Below are 17,605 nucleotides of genomic sequence, written 5' to 3'. Positions count from 1 at the left end.
ATGAAATGACTTAACTACCCACAGACAAGCTGTTTTCTTCTGTGAAATGCAATCCAAATTACTTCTGTTTTCCAAAAGCAAAGCTGATTGTTTTGCAAACTTACTATCCTGGCCATCTCAAAAGCACGGGGTTTTTGAAAGAAATTTATTTATGAAAGAAAGGACTTTTATATAAAAGGATATTTTAAAAAAAAAACCCAAACCCAAACCACTACCAGAAATCCAGGATACTGCAATAAGCTTGAGGTGAACAAATTCTATACAAGCATTAATCAAGACCTACAAAACAGGAGGTAATTGCACAAACAAGAACCCACGTTTCAACATTTCTGCCTTCTACCTGCATGTATGTATGTACAAAAAATATACATATACACGGGAAAAACTGAAGCTGCTGTTCTCTGACTATGATTACAATCCGTTTCAGGTTACAAGTACTATAATACCTTGTCGAAGCACTGGAGCAAAACTACTCACCCCAGAAAGAATGAAATACAGGTTTAAGAAAAGCAGTAGCATATGAGGACTCCTCCAAAAACTAAGCTGCGTAGGTGAAAGTAAAAGTGTTTTACATGAGAGAAATCAAAATATCACAGTTTTACTTTGCTGAAAACAGGATTTATTTGTACCAGGTTTTCGCTGCAGGATTTTGATCCACAAGCCACGGTAGCAGAAGAGAATAAAACCCAAAGGCTCAGAACAAACCGACAAGCCTACGCTGGCAGAGATGGAAACGTTCAGTAACAGAAGTAATGAGAAACAGAACAGATGTAAACATTTATTTCTGTCTCTTACACTCACGGCAACAGCTCCTAACTCCAAGAGCCTGTAGCGACCCACCTGCTGACATACTACTAACCCGCCTCTTTTAATCTTCTCCCACCTGCCCAGACACATTAAAAACGTCTCTAAAATATAGTAATATGGGTTTGGTTTTTTTCCCGCTATGCTGACATTTTCACCGGGCGGTATCACCTTCCCACCTTCTCTCAGCAACACTCGGTCATTAAGGCGCTATTTCACACACCAGCACGAGTGGCTTCGCGGTGGGTTTAACCAGTTGTTTAATGAAGACTTTCTCACCGGAGCGGCCGGCTGCTGGAGGACCGGCGCCCGTGGCGAGGGCTTGCCCCGGGCCCCGCACCGCCGCGGGCCCCGGCCGAGGGCGGGAAGGGTCCGAGCGCGGGCCGGCACCGGGAGCCCGCCCTGCGCCGCTCGCTGGCAAACTTCTGGGGACGGGGCACCTCCCGCCTCCCCGCCCGCTCCCCCTCTCGGGGCGGGACGCGGGGTGAGGAAGCGGCGGCTCCGGCCAGCCCCCGCCCCGCCCCGCGCTCACCGGGCTCTGTCCCGCGCCCTCCTCCCCCTCGTCGCCCCCGCGGAGGGGCCGAGCGTCCCGCGCCGCCCCCCTTCACCTCGCCATGGCGGCCCGGCCCGGCCCCCGGTCACTCACCCCGGGTGCGGAGCGGCGGGAGAAGGAAGAAGAGGTGGGCGCACGCAGCGAAGAAGAGCCAGCGACTGCAGCCGGGCTCCCGAGACATCTTGGCGAGGGCCGCCGAGCCGCACGGCAGGAGGAGGAGGAGAGGGGCACAGCGCGCCCGGCTGCCCGCCTCTGCCGCAAGAGCGCGGGCGAGCGGCCTCCGGCTGGTAGCGGTGCCGCCGGCAGCCCGCCCTCCTCCCGTCCTCCCCCCCCGCCGGGCCCGGCAGGACCGGGCGGGCGGGCGGGGGGGGGGGCGGAGCGGCGGCCGCGGCGCCCTCTGGCGGGCGGAGGCGGGAGCGGCGGCGCCCTCGGGCCCCCCGCGTCCCCTCGCGCCCCCCGCCGCGTCCGGGCCCGGCAGCAGGCAGGGCCTCTGCCGCCCCACAGCCCTCCCGAGCCGGCCGCCGGCTCCCCACGGCACCCGCAGCTCCCACAGACCTATATATGGTTATGGATAAATAGCCATAACCACAATCCAAAAAAACATCGCTCCCCGTAACCAGTACTGATCATCCAGCAGCTGTTACCAAAACCAATAATGTCTTTAATCACTGTGAAATTAATCAATGTGAAATTACTAACTCCACAGAAAGTCATCCAATGAGGTTTCTAGGTTGTCCAATTTAGAAAAAATAGGGGCTGTTTTGGTTATTATCTTCATCATTCTCCTCTCACAAATTTAAATATTGTCAGTCAAATGATACCCAGCACCCTCAGGAACCTGGTCCACGATAACAAGTGGCTTCATTGATCTCTAAAACGACCCTTACAAGCCGTTACCCCAAAAGAGCAGGTTGCACCCCCAGACAGCCATTTCGTAACTACCTGTGTAACCGGGAGTGGGGACACGGGGCGCAGCACGGGGCAGGCATGCGAAGCGAGCGAAGCACAGCCTTGGCACCAGAGGCTCCGCAGCTACGAACAACCCACCCATAGCTGGTTAAAGAAATGCAGACCTGGAGCCTCACAAAACAGGTTTTAGGGGTAACACGAAGAACAGAGAAGTAGTATCTAACATGCATAAATGCCACGATATAGACAGTAATTTGAGTGTAACAGAGCTGCAGACCAACGAGGAAAGATCAAGAGTGTAAAACCTTGTTCGCAAACAAAAAATGACCCCACGTATATCCTGGAGCAAGGAAGAAGAACCCATCCACACAAACGTCAGATTTGTCCCAGTGAAGCCCTCCACGTGCTGACAACTTGCTGCGACGTCCCCCGCACACCCCAGAATGAAACTGCCAACCTTCAGACCCAGGGGAGCAACAGAAGGGTGAGCAGGAAAAGGAGTAGAAACCCAGCAGTGTGTATAAAACTTTCACTGCGCTGTCATTCTTTCTTCTTCTGTAGCAGTTAGATCTGTATCAATAATTATTAGGTTCTTCACATTTCAACTATAGCAACAAGAAATTTTTGGCTTTACTTACATATAAGGCGTGCTTCCTCTTTGCCCTTACACACAATTCTGAGCATAACACCTTGTGCCCCAAGGTAATTTCTTACACGCTGGGTATGCATAGACATGAATTCCAGCCAGGTCTATACATATACCCTTCCCATCAAATACCTCCCAAACAGAGCCCTCCTACCAACCTAACCATTCCATATGCAGTGGTCTCACTGGAAAATGGTGCAATGCCCAGGTCATCCATAAACTTCCCATATTTCTAATCCAGAAAAGCCAACAGCATGGGACCCCACTTGGACCTTTCCTCAACACGCTGCAGCTTTTAGATCTACTGCATTCTTTTCCTGACAGACCAAGCGGTTACAAAAGGGTACCTTAAGTATGCCAGAGAGGTGATTTTGAAGATGAATGGAAATCTCACAGTGATAAACACTCACTCTCACTGCAAGTTCAGGCAAGCACATCTGTATCACTGTAAATAGAAATCTATTAGCCAGACTTCCTTGGGGTATTAGACTTGCTTCATGTACTTGCTACCCTCCCTTGCATTGCAGGGGGTTGAAGAGAGAGGGAAAATGGGACACAAGTGTGAGCAACCACAGCTTGTTATCTGCCTGACAGAACAACTGCTTGTTGCTGACGTTCTGATTCACTAAGTTACTGGCCTCAAAAATAATAATTCTGATGCAAATTAAGTAGAAATGTTCATACTACATTTCTCTCTCTAATTCTATGTGCGTGCTCATTACCAGGAAAAAAAAAAGTGTTAAGTTATCCTTCCACTTCTATACCTATAGCAATATAAAAGGTGTGAATCCTTCTGCTTAACATGGAGATCTGCATTTGCTTGTTTTTCCTTATAAGTTTCAGCAGTGTTTCCTGCCCTTTCTCCCATTTCTCTGTTCTGTGCTGGTTTCCATAAGTATTCACGTCACAAGGATCATGCCCACAACAGCTGGGATAAACATAAGACTTTTCACTTTCAAAATATTTAAGATACACCCATGTTCAAATGTTTTCCCACGCCGGAAGTCAGTAAGGAAAAAAAAACCCTGACCTTTTGATGAGATGTAATCAGTGTTTTGGTTTTTCACAAATATAGGAGAAATTTCATTGTAACAACCTCCCTAGAAACAGGGAACTCTACCATGAAAACTAATGTTCTTCAACTGTTAAGAAAAATAGCACTTAAGTGTTTTGAACCTTATATTTGGGGCTGGGAGGAAGAAGGAGGAAATAAACCTTTTTCTTGAATTCTACTCTATGAACAAACTCAGATTGTGTGTGTTTGTTGTTCTAATTACCCCGCTGAGAATTTCCACCTCAGGATGAAAATAATGAACTTTCTGGTAAAGAACACAGAGGTTCAGACCACTACCAAGCTTCCTCTCCTTAGAGTATTACATATAACTTACATGCATAAATAATACCAACGTAGCACTGTTGCTGTCCCACCTCTCAGATTAACAAGGAGAGCTGCAAATAGAAAAAAATCCTGACAGCTATATATACATAAAGTTATGCATAGCAGATTTATTTTGCCCTGATAGGATATCTTTTACAGATATTAAATACAATTCAACATTTCAAATTAATTATTCATCACAGGTGAGATTTTTAGAAGGAAAAAAAAGCAAAAACCCAGCATTTTTTCCAGAATGAAAAGTAAACCTGGACTTTGTGGAAAAAGAGTAACTAAAATAATAAAGTAAATTACTATGTTCTTTGAAGTATTTATAATGCCATGTATGTTACAGCAATTTTGTGTCAAAGTTAATACATTTTACTTAATCATATTTAGTATTGTAGCATAAATTGTGGGATTATGAGGCCTGTGGCATTTCTGAGGTTGTTTTTTCTTATGGATTTGTCAAAGCTTTGCTGATTTACTTCAGCTTGAGAATTTAATGCGAGAAGCAAAGCAACGTTTCATCAAATGAAAATTGTCAGTGATTAGAACAGGGACAACTTTTCACCTATGATTTTGGTCCTGAAAACACTTTATGTGCATAAGCAATGAAGAGATCAACAGGACCATTCACATGGTATTTAAGTCCTTACACATCTTTATAGACCCAGCATCATTATTTTAACCTTTTTTATGAATCAATGGCTACAGGAAATCAAAGAATCTGGAGTCCCATTGGAGAAATAAGCTTGAAGTTATGGCAAGTGTTTATATTTTAACAAGCAGAAAGATAAACTTCCACAATATATACAAACCCTACTTGTATTCCAACTGTGTCGTTTGGGCTAATGTGTTACTCACCCATCCCTTTACGTAAACCGAGGGACAGCCAGCCTTCCTAGCTGAGAACAAAAGGCTCAGATTGTCATGTCAGAGAAAAAGGGAACAGTGGGAGAAGTTCAGAGACAGATGACAACAGCGTCCACTTGAGACTGACCAGGCTGGCATGTGGTTCAGGGGTGGTCTGCCCTCAGGCACAGGCAACCCAGCAGCAACACAGGATACTCCATTGGCTCTGCCACCTGTTCCTATAGGAGGACTATAATATGGGAGAAGAAGAGAGAAGTTATGAACCAGAAACAATGGCAATTGCTGAGTTAGAGAACTTGACTGGAACTGCTTTGTTGTTTTGCCATTTGAAAAGTGTTTAACCAATCCAGGAATGACAGTGTAGTCACAAGTTTTCTTGCAATGGATGGGGCGGGAAGGCCTTTTTGGCAGAGACAGGCCTATTCACATGAGTTGAGTTCTGCTCCAGTCTTCCTCAGGCTGCTGCGGTTTGACGTCTCTGTCCTACTCAGCAAGTTACGTAAGCAGGGACATAACTTTAAGCTACGACTAATCCTGCGGAAATCAGCAAAACCAATCCAAATGAGTTCAGAATCACACAATTACTTTTTGAATCACAAAATGCACCTGGAAATAGAGTTTCTCAGCTTTTGGCTACTCAAGAGAGTAATTCAATGACAGTTCCATTCCATTAACATCACAATGTCCAGCTAATACCCTAGGAGTACATCTACATTTGTCAAATGCTAGGCAGTGAGTTTGAGCATGGGAGCTCTAATAGTCTGAATTGCTCAGCTATTAACTACGCTCCCTTGTCCCATTTGGACCACTCTAGCCCTCCCCAGGAGAGAGGGGGAAGCCCTGAGTGCTGTCGACATGACTCAGTGTGTAACACTTGGCCCAGGACTTGCCCCATCTTGTTCAGAAGAATTGATGAAGTTGCAGTATCAGAGCACACGCATGCTGTAAGCCTGACAACTGAACCACTGAGGGAGATCAGTGCTCCAGTCAACACCTGTGGTAGCCCAGAGTGTAGTCTAAGTTTAGTCTCCTTCTTGGGTTAATCTGGGAAGTGCTTGCTCTTAATTAAAATTTGAGGACTCCATCCTGAGGTAAGCCTTAGGGCACTCAACCAAAGCTTTATAGAGAACTGATCTGGGGCTGTAGCACAGGGACCCAGAGACAGAGTTCTGCCAAGCAATTTCTCATGATAGAGACTGCTGTTATTAGATTACACACTCTTTACAAAAGACCCGGAAAAACACTGTGATGCGATCAGTCTCAGATTCTTAGAAGACTGTAAAGATGGATCAAAGACAATTCCTTTCCTATGGGGCCAATAATGCCTGCTTAACAGCTCCTCTCTGTCATCTGGCACAGAAATACCGGAAATACCTTATGTAGCCTATTCTCTGAAGCTCGTGATAGGATTGTCCAAGAGGCAGAGTATATACACTTGGGGGAGGGGGAGGACACAGGTATTTCAACATCTTTGAACCATTACAGACTAAGGCACGGATGAGAAACAGGAGATCTATAAAACCATGGAACTTGACACAGATCCCCAGAGTGCCTTAAAACAGCCACTTAGACACGAGTGCTTCCATCTCCCTTACAGACAACACCTTGAAATTTCTAATCGGATCATTCTTATAGACATCACTGAAAATCCATTGCCTCCGGATTGCCACATTCCAGCTGTGGCTTACTTTCTGAAATGCATAATCTCAAAGAAACAGCATGAAGGAAACCTAAAATGGTTATGCTTATTATTCAGATAGCATAAAGAATATAACCTATAGCTGCCGCTTTGTCAAGTTTATATATCTTAAATTTGTGGTTTAAAACACACAGTAGCGGTAAATCAACAGGTCTGTGGGAGAGATTCAAGCTTGGAATCCAGAATCCTTTGGAAAGTGAAACCAGGAACTAAATTCCCTCCCTCCCTCCCCCTTATCCTGCTTGAAACCTTTCCCACTTCTTTTCCCCCACATCAGTCAATAACTCAGCTATCCCTCCTTCCCACAGGATCATAGTTTAGTTGCGGAATCTGATTCTTCTTCTTTCTTGCCATATTGGTTCAGACATTAAATTTCATTACTAGACCTTAGAACATCCTCAGATGTTGTCTACAGTTCTTTATTCTGCCTGCAAAGTCACCGTGTTGGCTTTAGTCATTCTGCACTCCTAAACTTCTACCTCCTCTTTGGCTTTGTTCTAACTACAGAATATCTAACCTGTCAAAAAAAACCTACCACAAGATTATCCAGTCTACCTGAAAATTACTATACTAACCTGTCATGGTTTTGGCTGGGATAGAGTTAATTTTCTTCACTGCAGCTGGCCTAGTGCTGTGCTTTGGACTTAGTATGAGAAAAGTGTTGATAACACACAGATGTTTTAGTTGTTGCTGGGTAGTGCTTATACTAGTCAAGGACTCTTCCAGCTTCCCATGCTCTGCCGGGCACAAGAAGCTGGGAGGAAAGGGGGCACAGCTAAGAGAGCTGATCCAAACTGGCCAAAGGGATATTCCATACCATATGATGTCATGTGCAGTATATTAACTGGGGGAGTTGTCTGTGGGAAGCGGCGATCACAGCTCAGGGACTGGCAGTGTCAGTTGGCAGGTGGTGAGCAGTTACATCACTTGGGTTTTTTCCCTGGGTTTCACCTCTCTCGTTATTTTCCTTTTCATTATATTATTACTATTATTACTGTTTTATTTTAATTATTAAACTGTTCTTATCTCAACCCACAAGTTTTCTTGCTTTTGCTCTTCCAATTCTCTCCCCCATCCCACTGGGGTGGGGGAGTGAGCGAGCGGCTGCGTGGTGCTCGGTTACTGACTGGGGCTAAACCATGACATAACTGTCATATCAGAGGAGGAATTCAGACCGTCAGAGTCCTGTGGAAAGGACCTTATTATCCCTAAGTTAGCATTAATATTTTGTAGCATGCAACTATGTACAATTATAAAGTTTTCCTTTTCTACTTCTGGAAGTGCAGTGTTGTCTCCAGTTTTACTTTATGAGATTACTTTTAATATTAAGTAATGTGATTAGAAATTTATCTAAGGCTCAGCATCTATCTACGTTCAGAATTTACCTAGGTTATTTAACCTCGTGTGATGTTGACAGGAGCATTCGGTTATGACTTATTTTTAGTACAACATTTCTGAAAAGCTACGGTATAAACTCTCTTCAGAATCAGACCTGCAGACAAATGTCTGCTAGGTTAAAACTAGGGGGAAAATGCATTATTTTCATTCCTTGCAACTGTCGGGTGATGAAAGGAATACAATTTACACTCCTGTCTTTGTACTGCACACAGTCAAGGAGAAACAAGGGTAATATTTTTACAGGCAGATGTAAAGGACTAAAGCTTTTCAGTCTCGATTATAAGCCAAGGGCACATTGCCCACTCCTTTGGTCAAATGAACAGCTTCCCTAAAAGAACTGTCAGACTTGATACTCTTTCCTGTTTTGTCTCCTGCTGCTTCCATCTGACACAGAACAGCCTCCACCAAGCGTAGCTGAGCTCTTCATATTTTCCCTGCTGAAGTGCAGCAATTTGAAAATACAAAACATTAGTCCTAAACTACCTGGTTGTGTTCTTTATCAATAGATGAAAGTATTACCTTGTCAACTGAGAGTCAAAGTATAGATGAACAGCAAGGGATTTAACTGAGCAAAACCATGTAGGAACAGAATGCTTCCATACATTTTAAAGAGCTTAGTGGCCGTATTGGCTACTTTCCCTGCTTCTATTTCTACAGGAAAAGAAAAAGTGGTATAAAGAATCACCTGCCCTTGTCCACTGTGTACTAAGCCATAGTGGCAGGAAAAAACCAAGGTGAACTGCTCAAGGAACACTGGAGTGGATGGTCAAATAATGTCTTCTGAATTTAACGGGCTGTAAATAATGTGATCACTCAAGCACTGACTAACCTGCATCAGCTGTTGGGATCACTGCCTCAAGATGTCCCATGTCTCACAAATGGCTTCCACATATTTTGTTTTACCTTAATACAGCTGCAGTGTAAACCATGATGGTTCAGGAAGCAACTCCAAAGTTGTTATGACATCCCAATTTGGCAGGAAAAAAACAGAAATTAAAAAAAAAAATGAAAAATCCTTGGGAGTAGAAGAGACGAGTAGTCACAGTACCATCTAGAGATGTTCAAAAAGTGTGCAACATTGGAACTAGGTTTTAGATCCTGGAAAAATCTATCATGTAAGATGGTAACACCAAAGACTTTGAGATACGTCTGTCTTAGAGCTTTTAATGCCAGTAATCCTAAGAAGTGCAGGGGGCTTAGATAAGAATGCCCTATGCAACGGCAGGAACATAAGAGCTAGTTTCTTTAGCTGAAGTAGCTGTCTTTTGAATCAACTTGGTGTGCACAATAATCATGCCCCTGAACTAGTAGGGTTGGAAAATCTCCACTAGCTGGTAGGTTTTTGTATTTTATTTTAATATAACTAGATTAGGCATAGTTTTTTCATTTTGTCATCTGTGTCTCCATAAACATTTGGAGCCCCGTTATGTATTATAAATATTTTGTTCTTACCTTAATGACACTTGAGAGAAATCCCATCTCCAGTTGAGATATTAGAAATGCCAATGCCATAGGAGTGGCTTTCAAACATAGATACTCTCAGAGCATCCCAGCACACGGTGTCAGAAAGCTAGTAAGTTGCATGGACTGAGAAGCAGAGGGCTGGTGTGTTGAGGAATCATCTTCTCATGGTCATCATCAGCCAGGAACATCATCTGGTGTAGCACAGGAAAACAGGAGGAAGTCTGAACCTCATAGATTCCAAAAAAGCTTCTGAAAATGATGTCATAGCGTTACATTCTGCCCTGATACAGAGTGATAAATACAGCAGTTGCCTTCCCACCAACAACTCTGGACTATACAGGCAGCTACTGGCCTTTTTTATCACTGTCTCAAACAATTCCTGGGGGGCACACCTTCAGCATGTTTGCAGATGACACCAAGCTATCAGGGAACAGTCAAAACCCCGGAGGGCAGGGCTGCCTTTCAGAAGGCCCCCAATAAGCTTAAAAAATGGGCTGATAGAAACCTTATGTTGCTCAACAAAAACAAGTGTAAAATTCTGCACCTGGGTCAGAATAACCTCATATAATACCAACAGGCTGGGGTCTGGCTGGCTAGGAAGCAGCTTTGCTGGAAGAGGCCTGCGAGTCCTGGTGGTGAAGATTAGCATGAGAAAGTAGTGCCCTTTTGCAATGATGAAGGCCAACTGTACAACAGGCTGCATTTGAAATAGCACAGTCAGCAAGACAAAAGAAGTGATTAATACCCTCTGCTTCTTATCTGGAGGCAGCAAGTATTCTGTACAATTTTGGGCCCAGCACAAGACAGAGTGTCAAACTGGAACAAATCCACTGGACAGCTGCTAAGTTGGTTAAGGGCTTGGAACACATGGTGTATCAGGCAGGTCCAAGGTAACAGATTGATCAGGATAGAAGTAAAAAGACTAAAGGGGAATCTAATTGCTGCCAGCAATTATTTAGAGAGGGAAAACTAAAGATTCATCTCAGTGAGTGCACAGCAAGAGAATAAGCATTCACAAGTTGCAGTACAGGAAGTTCTAAATGAATATAACAAAAAGTCACAGAGATTAGACATTGAGACAAGTTGGCCCAGAAAGGCTAAAGAATCTCCATCCTTTGAGACATTCAGAACTTATTGGACAGGAGCCTGAGCAACTTCAGAGGTAGCCCTGCTTTGAGCTGGGCGTTAGACCAGATGACCTCAAGAGATCCTTCAAGACCAAGAAGGTCAACAGCATCCTGGCTTGTATCAGGAATAGTGTGGCCAGCAGGAGTAGGGAAGTGATTGTGCCCCTGTACTCGGCACTGGTGAGGCCACACCTCGAATACTGTGTTCAGTTTTGGGCCCCTCACTACAAGAAGGACATCGAGGTGTTGGAGCGTGTCCAGAGAAGGGCAATGAAGCTGGTGAAGGCTCTGGAGAACAAGTTTTATGAGGAGCAGCTGAGGGAGCTGGGGTTGTTTAGCCTGGAGGAGAAGGGGCTGTGGGGAGACCTTATCGCTCTCTACAACTACCTGAAAGGAGATTGTAGTGAGGTGGGTGTTGGTCTCTTCTCCCTAGTAACAAGTGATAGGATGAGAGGAAAGGGCTTCAAGCTGCATCAGGGGAGGTTTAGATTGGATATTAGGAAAAATGTCATTCCTGAAAGAGTGGTCAGACATTGGAAGAGGCTGCCCAGAGAGGGGGTGGAGTCTCCATCCCTGGAGGTGTTCAAAAAACATGTAGATGTGGCACGTCAGGGCATGGTTTAGGGGGCATGGTGCTGTTGGGTTGAGGTCTTTTCCAACCTTAATGATTCTATGATTCTATTCTATGGTTCCCAGCATAAATTATTCTCATTCTGAGATGGTAAGGAAAAGAGTAGAAAATTACATGACACCGATCTGGCACATACCTATGGACAAAATCAGTCTATATTTTGGGGTCAGTAAACTGTCTCCAAGCACAGAAGTTTGCATTTGCTGCCTGCTGAGGTCTCCCCCTGCTTTGGTAAAACAATGGTTTAACATAATTATTTGGCAGAAAGGTCAGTTGTTATTAAAGGAAAACTGATTCCTTTCTGAGCTTGCCAACTCTCCTTGCTCGTGAAGAAAGTCACCTGAAAACTCTCCCTTGACATGAACAAAACCACAAAATCATCCTCTGTGCAATAAAAATAGTTTTAATTACGTCTGAAAAGGACTTCTGTATCCTGGTGTTCTTCGCTCAGAGGTGGGCATCTGCCTTGTCCTCTTGACTGGGGTAAGGGGAAACACGGGCTGGAACAGTTAACCAGATGAGGAGCTAATTGAGCAAAACTGATAGTAGGAACCAGAGCACTCTTCGTTCCAGAAATTTGCAGCTATGAAATGGCCCTTAGGAGCCATTGAAGTCTGATGTCACTTCAGAGCAACTGCACTCATTGCAGCCTGTATTAGCCTCAAAGCAGTTTTAGATTATGTCCACTGGCAATTGCTCCCTTAGGTCTATTTCATTCTGCTTTTGATACAGGAAGTCAAACGGAACTGGATCACAAAAACCACAGAATATCACATGTGGTACAGAACCATTCAAATACAGCAACATCAAGTAAACATGACACAGAGGAAGTACAAAAGTCAAAAGATGTTTAGGAGATGATGTCAAAATCATAAAGAAAAATACTGCCCAAAAGCCCAAAATATACAGTTCTAAACTAAAACCACTCAGTTAATTGTTGGGAAAAACTGCTTTGTGGATGTGCCCCATAGGCTACGCTGATTAACAGCCATAACAAATCTGTACATACCTCTACAGAAACCACCACCAGTCCTGAGAAAATGCCTATGAGATACACGGTCAACCTCAGTAACCGAAGCTTTGTGTAGATGGTGTGGAAAACAACTAATTTGTTGAATTTTACCTAAAAAGCTGTAAAGACTTGGTGTACTGAGTCTGCCCAGGATGGAGTTAACTTTCTTCACAGCAGCCCAGATGGTTCTATCCTTCCCGGGAGTTGAGCAAGAAGTTGAGAGGGCACACAGCGAGGACCCAACTGGCCAAAGGCATATTCCATACCACACAAAGTTATGCTCAGCAATAGAAGCTGGGTTAGAAGGAGGTGGGGGGTTTGATTTCTCAGGTGGCTCTTGCTGGGAGACTGGCTGGTCATTGCTCTGCTTTGAGAAGTGGTGAGCGATTGCCTTGACATCACTTATTAAAAAGTCTTTTATCTTGTCTTTATCTCAACCCACAAGGTTTCTTGCTTTTGCTCTTTTTCTATGCAGTGCCCTGTTGAGGGAGGAGAGGGAGTGAGCAATCAGCTGTGTGGGTGCTCAGCTCTTGCCCAGGGTCAACCCACAACAGTTGGTAATGATCTTCTTTAAATCAGCAACAATTTGTCTTTTCATCACCATTATCTGGCAGTGAAATTTACTGTAACAGATCAGGGATCTTGGTCTGAATAATAAGTGCGAAAGACAAATTATTGTTTCCAGCAGATTAATCTACTACAGAATGTACAATATTAAAACCATGAGTTGGGATTGGATGGGACTTAGAAGACGCCTCAAAAGGTCATTTCATTTGTATCTGCTCACAGCAGGACCCATGCTGCCTCTTCAAAGCGTGCAGACCCTGGAAATCAAACGCATCTTTCAGTTGTGCCAGTCATTGACTCCCAGTTCCTGGCTGACACTGAGCCCCAAACCCAGTGGGGCCAAAAGGTACAGCGTCAGCTGAGTAGACCCTACAGAAAGAAAAGAAAAAATACAATCCAGCACATCTCTTCTTCAACCACAGTCCCTAGTCAAAGAATAAGAAACACTTTTATGCAGATTTCTATTTATGCCAAAATCGTAGTATCTTTAGGTTGAACAGCCAACATACGTACAAACAAGGGGGTTTTTAGTTAAAAAAAAATCACTGTTATTATTGCAGTGTTCGTCAGAATGTTTTCCCTCAGCTAAGTCAGTCCTAACACCGATCTATGTAACCCCACCATTGCTCTGCTATGAGACTTTCTGAAAAAACTGCAAAACTTAATTCTGCACTTTTGTCTCAAATACAGCCATAAACTAAAAATTAACCCAAATGCTGTATTCCTTTTTACTGGCTCATTCAGTTCCACAGTAATAAACACTGTGTAACTGGTCAATTTTCAAAATGCCGTCTCTGACAGTTTAATTAATCTAATGGCAAAATGCTATTAGTTATCTACTATTATATACTATCTGAGTATTTTACTCTGTACAATAAATTTAATGAACCCTGGAAAAAAATGTATACCAGTAGCTAAAAGAGGTACTTGTCATATGCTTTTATACCAGTAATACTTTAAATTTGAAAGTGGCATACATAGGAATGTCTCCTGATCTGGAAAAAACTTTGTATCTGCCAGCAAGGAGATCAAGATCCAATTTAAAAGACCTAAATACATCTTAAAAAATAAACTTTGAGGAGATCTTCCACTTACAGAAACATATAATGGTATCTGATATGTAGCCATGTCACCATGCAGATCAGCTCTTAATTAAAAAAATAATATTACACTGAAGCTTTATTAAAGACAATAAAACACACAGGTGCTATTCCTGGTTTTTACATTAGTGTACAGCTTCACTACAGGCTGGCTTGGCCACAGGCACACAAAAGCAGATTAGCTGTAAAGGGTATCTTTCTATTTCAGTCAAGAGCTTCACAGAAGATCTGTAGATCAGCACTTGAAATCAAACAGTCCCTTAAACTAAGCAACATCTGTTTCTGGTGAAAAATCCATTACCATTTAAAGCAGATGATTACTTGAAATCAAGCTAAAAAAAGAAGAGAAAGAAGGCTACTAGTTCTGCTTTTTGACTTGCCTTATATAGTTATGCTAAAGGAAAAAAGGGAGCTGAGCCAAAACTGTAAAACTTTAGCTAGAAGGCATCAGTGCAGTGGCTTACGTGAGGCAATGGTGCCACCCAATGTCCAGAAATTATACATAAGCTTGTTTTTCTTTATTATAGAATCATAGATTCATTAAGGTTGGAAAAGACTTCTAGGATCATCAAGTCCTAGATCATCAACCATTAACCCAACAGCACCATGCCCCCTAAACCATGCCCTGACGTGCCACATCTACATGTTTTTTGAACACCTCCAGGGATGGAGACTCCACCCCCTCTCTGGGCAGCCTCTTCCAATGTCTGACCACTCTTTCAGGAATGACATTTTTCCTAATATCCAATCTAAACCTCCCCTGATGCAGCTTGAAGCCCTTTCCTCTCATCCTATCACTTGTTACTAGGGAGAAGAGACCAACACCCACCTCACTACAATCTCCTTTCAGGTAGTTGTAGAGAGCGATAAGGTCTCCCCACAGCCCCTTCTCCTCCAGGCTAAACAACCCCAGCTCCCTCAGCTGCTCCTCATAAAACTTGTTCTCCAGAGCCTTCACCAGCTTCATTGCCCTTCTCTGGACACGCTCCAACACCTCGATGTCCTTCTTGTAGTGAGGGGCCCAAAACTGAACACAGTATTCGAGGTGTGGCCTCACCAGTGCCGAGTACAGGGGCACAATCACTTCCCTACTCCTGCTGGCCACACTATTCCTGATACAAGCCAGGATACTGTTGGCCTTCTTGGCCACCTGAGCGCACTGCTGGCTCATGTTCAGGCAGCTGTCAACCAACACCCCCAGGTCCTTCTCCGCCAGGCAGCTCTCCAGCTACTCCTCACCAAGCCTGTAGCGCTGCATGGGGTTGTTGTGACCAAAGTGCAGGACCCAGCACTTGACCTTGTTAAATTTCATACAATGGGCCACGCCCATCAATCCAACCTGTCCAGATCCCTCTGCAGAGCCTTCCTACCCTGAAGAAGATCAACATTCCCACCCAACTTGGTGTCATCTGCAAACTTAAGGAGGGTGCACTCGATCCCCTCCTCCAGATCATTGATATAGATATTAAACAAGACTGGCCCCAACACTGAGCCCTGGGGAACCCCACTCGTGACCGGCTGCCAACTGGATTTGAACCAAGAGCAAGCAAAAAAGAAAAAAAGCCACAAACCAAAAAACCCCATCAAACCATATGTAATGCTTATTAGTTATCATACCTGTATGTCAAGGCTTGGCTCAGATGTAAGATTAACAGAGGTGGTAAATTTCAAAACAGGCAAATATTTCATATTTCTTTTGTTTCAGCTGTAATTATGTGTAAAATGGCATTAGCATGGCCCGGGTAAATCCAGCCAAGCTGCCAAAACACATTGACCAGCATTTTCCTAAGGTCCTCATTGTTTCAGTTTCCCACTTTTTGGGCTCACCCCATTGGGGCCTCTCATTGGGATCCGTCTTCAGCACGTTCCAAAGCAGTGCGTGGACTTTATTATGACACTACTAACATCAAATCTCTTGCACAACAATCCAGTTTTCATCCATGGAGCCCTGAATATAGCCCACATTCAAAGGACAGAAACTTTTTAGAAATGCAACTGTCCATTACTATATAGAATTCAAACACTTTTATCATATTGGAAAAGTTTACCAGGAGATCATTAATGACAGTCGCTGTTAAAAGCGTACATCTCGGTTTTGTTTTGAATTTTGCTCTCATCCTTCTACTAGAGGAATGTTACATGACTATGTCTGAAATAAAAAAAATGCTCTGATAAGCATATACCTTTCTCTTGTATAAGTAACTTTAAGTCTGTAAGTAAATCTAAACAACAGCTTATTTATGCTACTTTGCAGAACATGCTTCCTACACTATAAAGCATGCTCTCTGAGCTATCTTCAAGTCTTCCAAATCATCTACAAATGTAAATGCAAGAAACTACACACAGCAAGTCACACTTAAATTTACACAACACATCCACACCACAAAAAGTAGTCTTGTGTTAAGATCTATATCCCTGTAGTAGAATGCTCTGATAGTTTTTCAGATATTACTGCTTTCTTCCCACTTGCTAGCCCTTTATACAACCATGGGTTTGTGCTGCCTTACTTTCACCTTATTCATAACTGAGTGTTAAGGTCACCTAATAAACAAGCTCCCTTCATAGACCCTTAATTTCCAGAACACACATAACATTTCTTAGTCAAGCATATTCAATCTTTTTTCTTCTTCAGAAGAATAATTTTCATAGTTTTGTATGTGCCACCTTTGAGACATTTTTTGAGGAAATGGGAGCAATTTGACCTGTTAAGAGCAATTATTGACCCTGTTGATTTTTAACTTTCAGTATTTGATATTCTATCCAAAAGACTTCTGTATGTTTCATATGAAGAAAGTTTGAATTCTCCAAATACATTTTATTAACAGATTTCTGTGGCAGCATGTTTAAGATAGTCACAGTGGGTCATAGTCATAGGTATCTAGCCATAGTCATGGGTGGACTGTTTGGTGGATAAGGAATTGGATGGTTTTATCCAGAGGGTAGTGGTCAATGGCTCGATGTCCAGATGGAGACCGGTGACGAGTGGTGTCCATCAGGGGCCAGTACTGGGACCAGTACTGTTTAATATCCTCATCAGTGACACAGACAGTGGGATCAAGCGCACTCTCAGCAAGTTTGGGGATGACACCAAGATGAGTGGTGCAGTTCATGTGCCTGAGGGATGGGATGCCACCCAGAGGGTCCTGGACAAGCTTGAGGAGTGGGTCTGTTAGAACCTCATGAGGTTCAACAAGGCCAAATGCAAAGTCCTGCACCTGGGTCGGGGCAACCCCCAATATCAACACAGGCTGGGGGATGAAGGGATTGAGAGCAGCTCTGCCAAAAAGGATTTGGGGGTACTGGTGGATGAAAAGCTGGACATGAGCCAACAATGTGTGCTTGCAGCCCAGAACGCCAACCGTATCTTGGGCTGCATCAAAAGCAGCACGGCCAGCAGGTCAAGGGAGGTGATTCTGCCCCTCTACTCTGCTCTGGTGAGACCCC

At 43.8% G+C, this 17,605-nt stretch overlaps 1 protein-coding gene across 2 annotated transcripts in view; it reads right to left on the bottom strand.

Annotated features, from left to right (window-relative positions):
- Positions 1-1,693, bottom strand: part of B3GLCT (beta 3-glucosyltransferase) — a 65,939-nt gene extending 64,246 nt beyond the window's left edge. The window contains exon 1 of one of the 2 annotated variants that reach the window (XM_075084624.1): positions 1,451-1,693. In XM_075084624.1, coding sequence (XP_074940725.1) covers positions 1,451-1,538 — 88 coding nt within the window. In that variant the 5' untranslated portion in view covers positions 1,539-1,693. The remainder of the gene's footprint in view (positions 1-1,450) is intronic. The other variant, XM_075084631.1, reaches the window with a different exon arrangement.
- Positions 1,694-17,605: the final 15,912 nt, after the last annotated feature.

Source organism: Phalacrocorax aristotelis, chromosome 1 (assembly GCF_949628215.1).
Source record: "Phalacrocorax aristotelis chromosome 1, bGulAri2.1, whole genome shotgun sequence".
NCBI classification, from domain to species: domain Eukaryota; kingdom Metazoa; phylum Chordata; class Aves; order Suliformes; family Phalacrocoracidae; genus Phalacrocorax; species Phalacrocorax aristotelis.
Note: the sequence above shows the minus strand (reverse complement) of the source record. Positions and strands in the feature narration are given on the sequence as shown.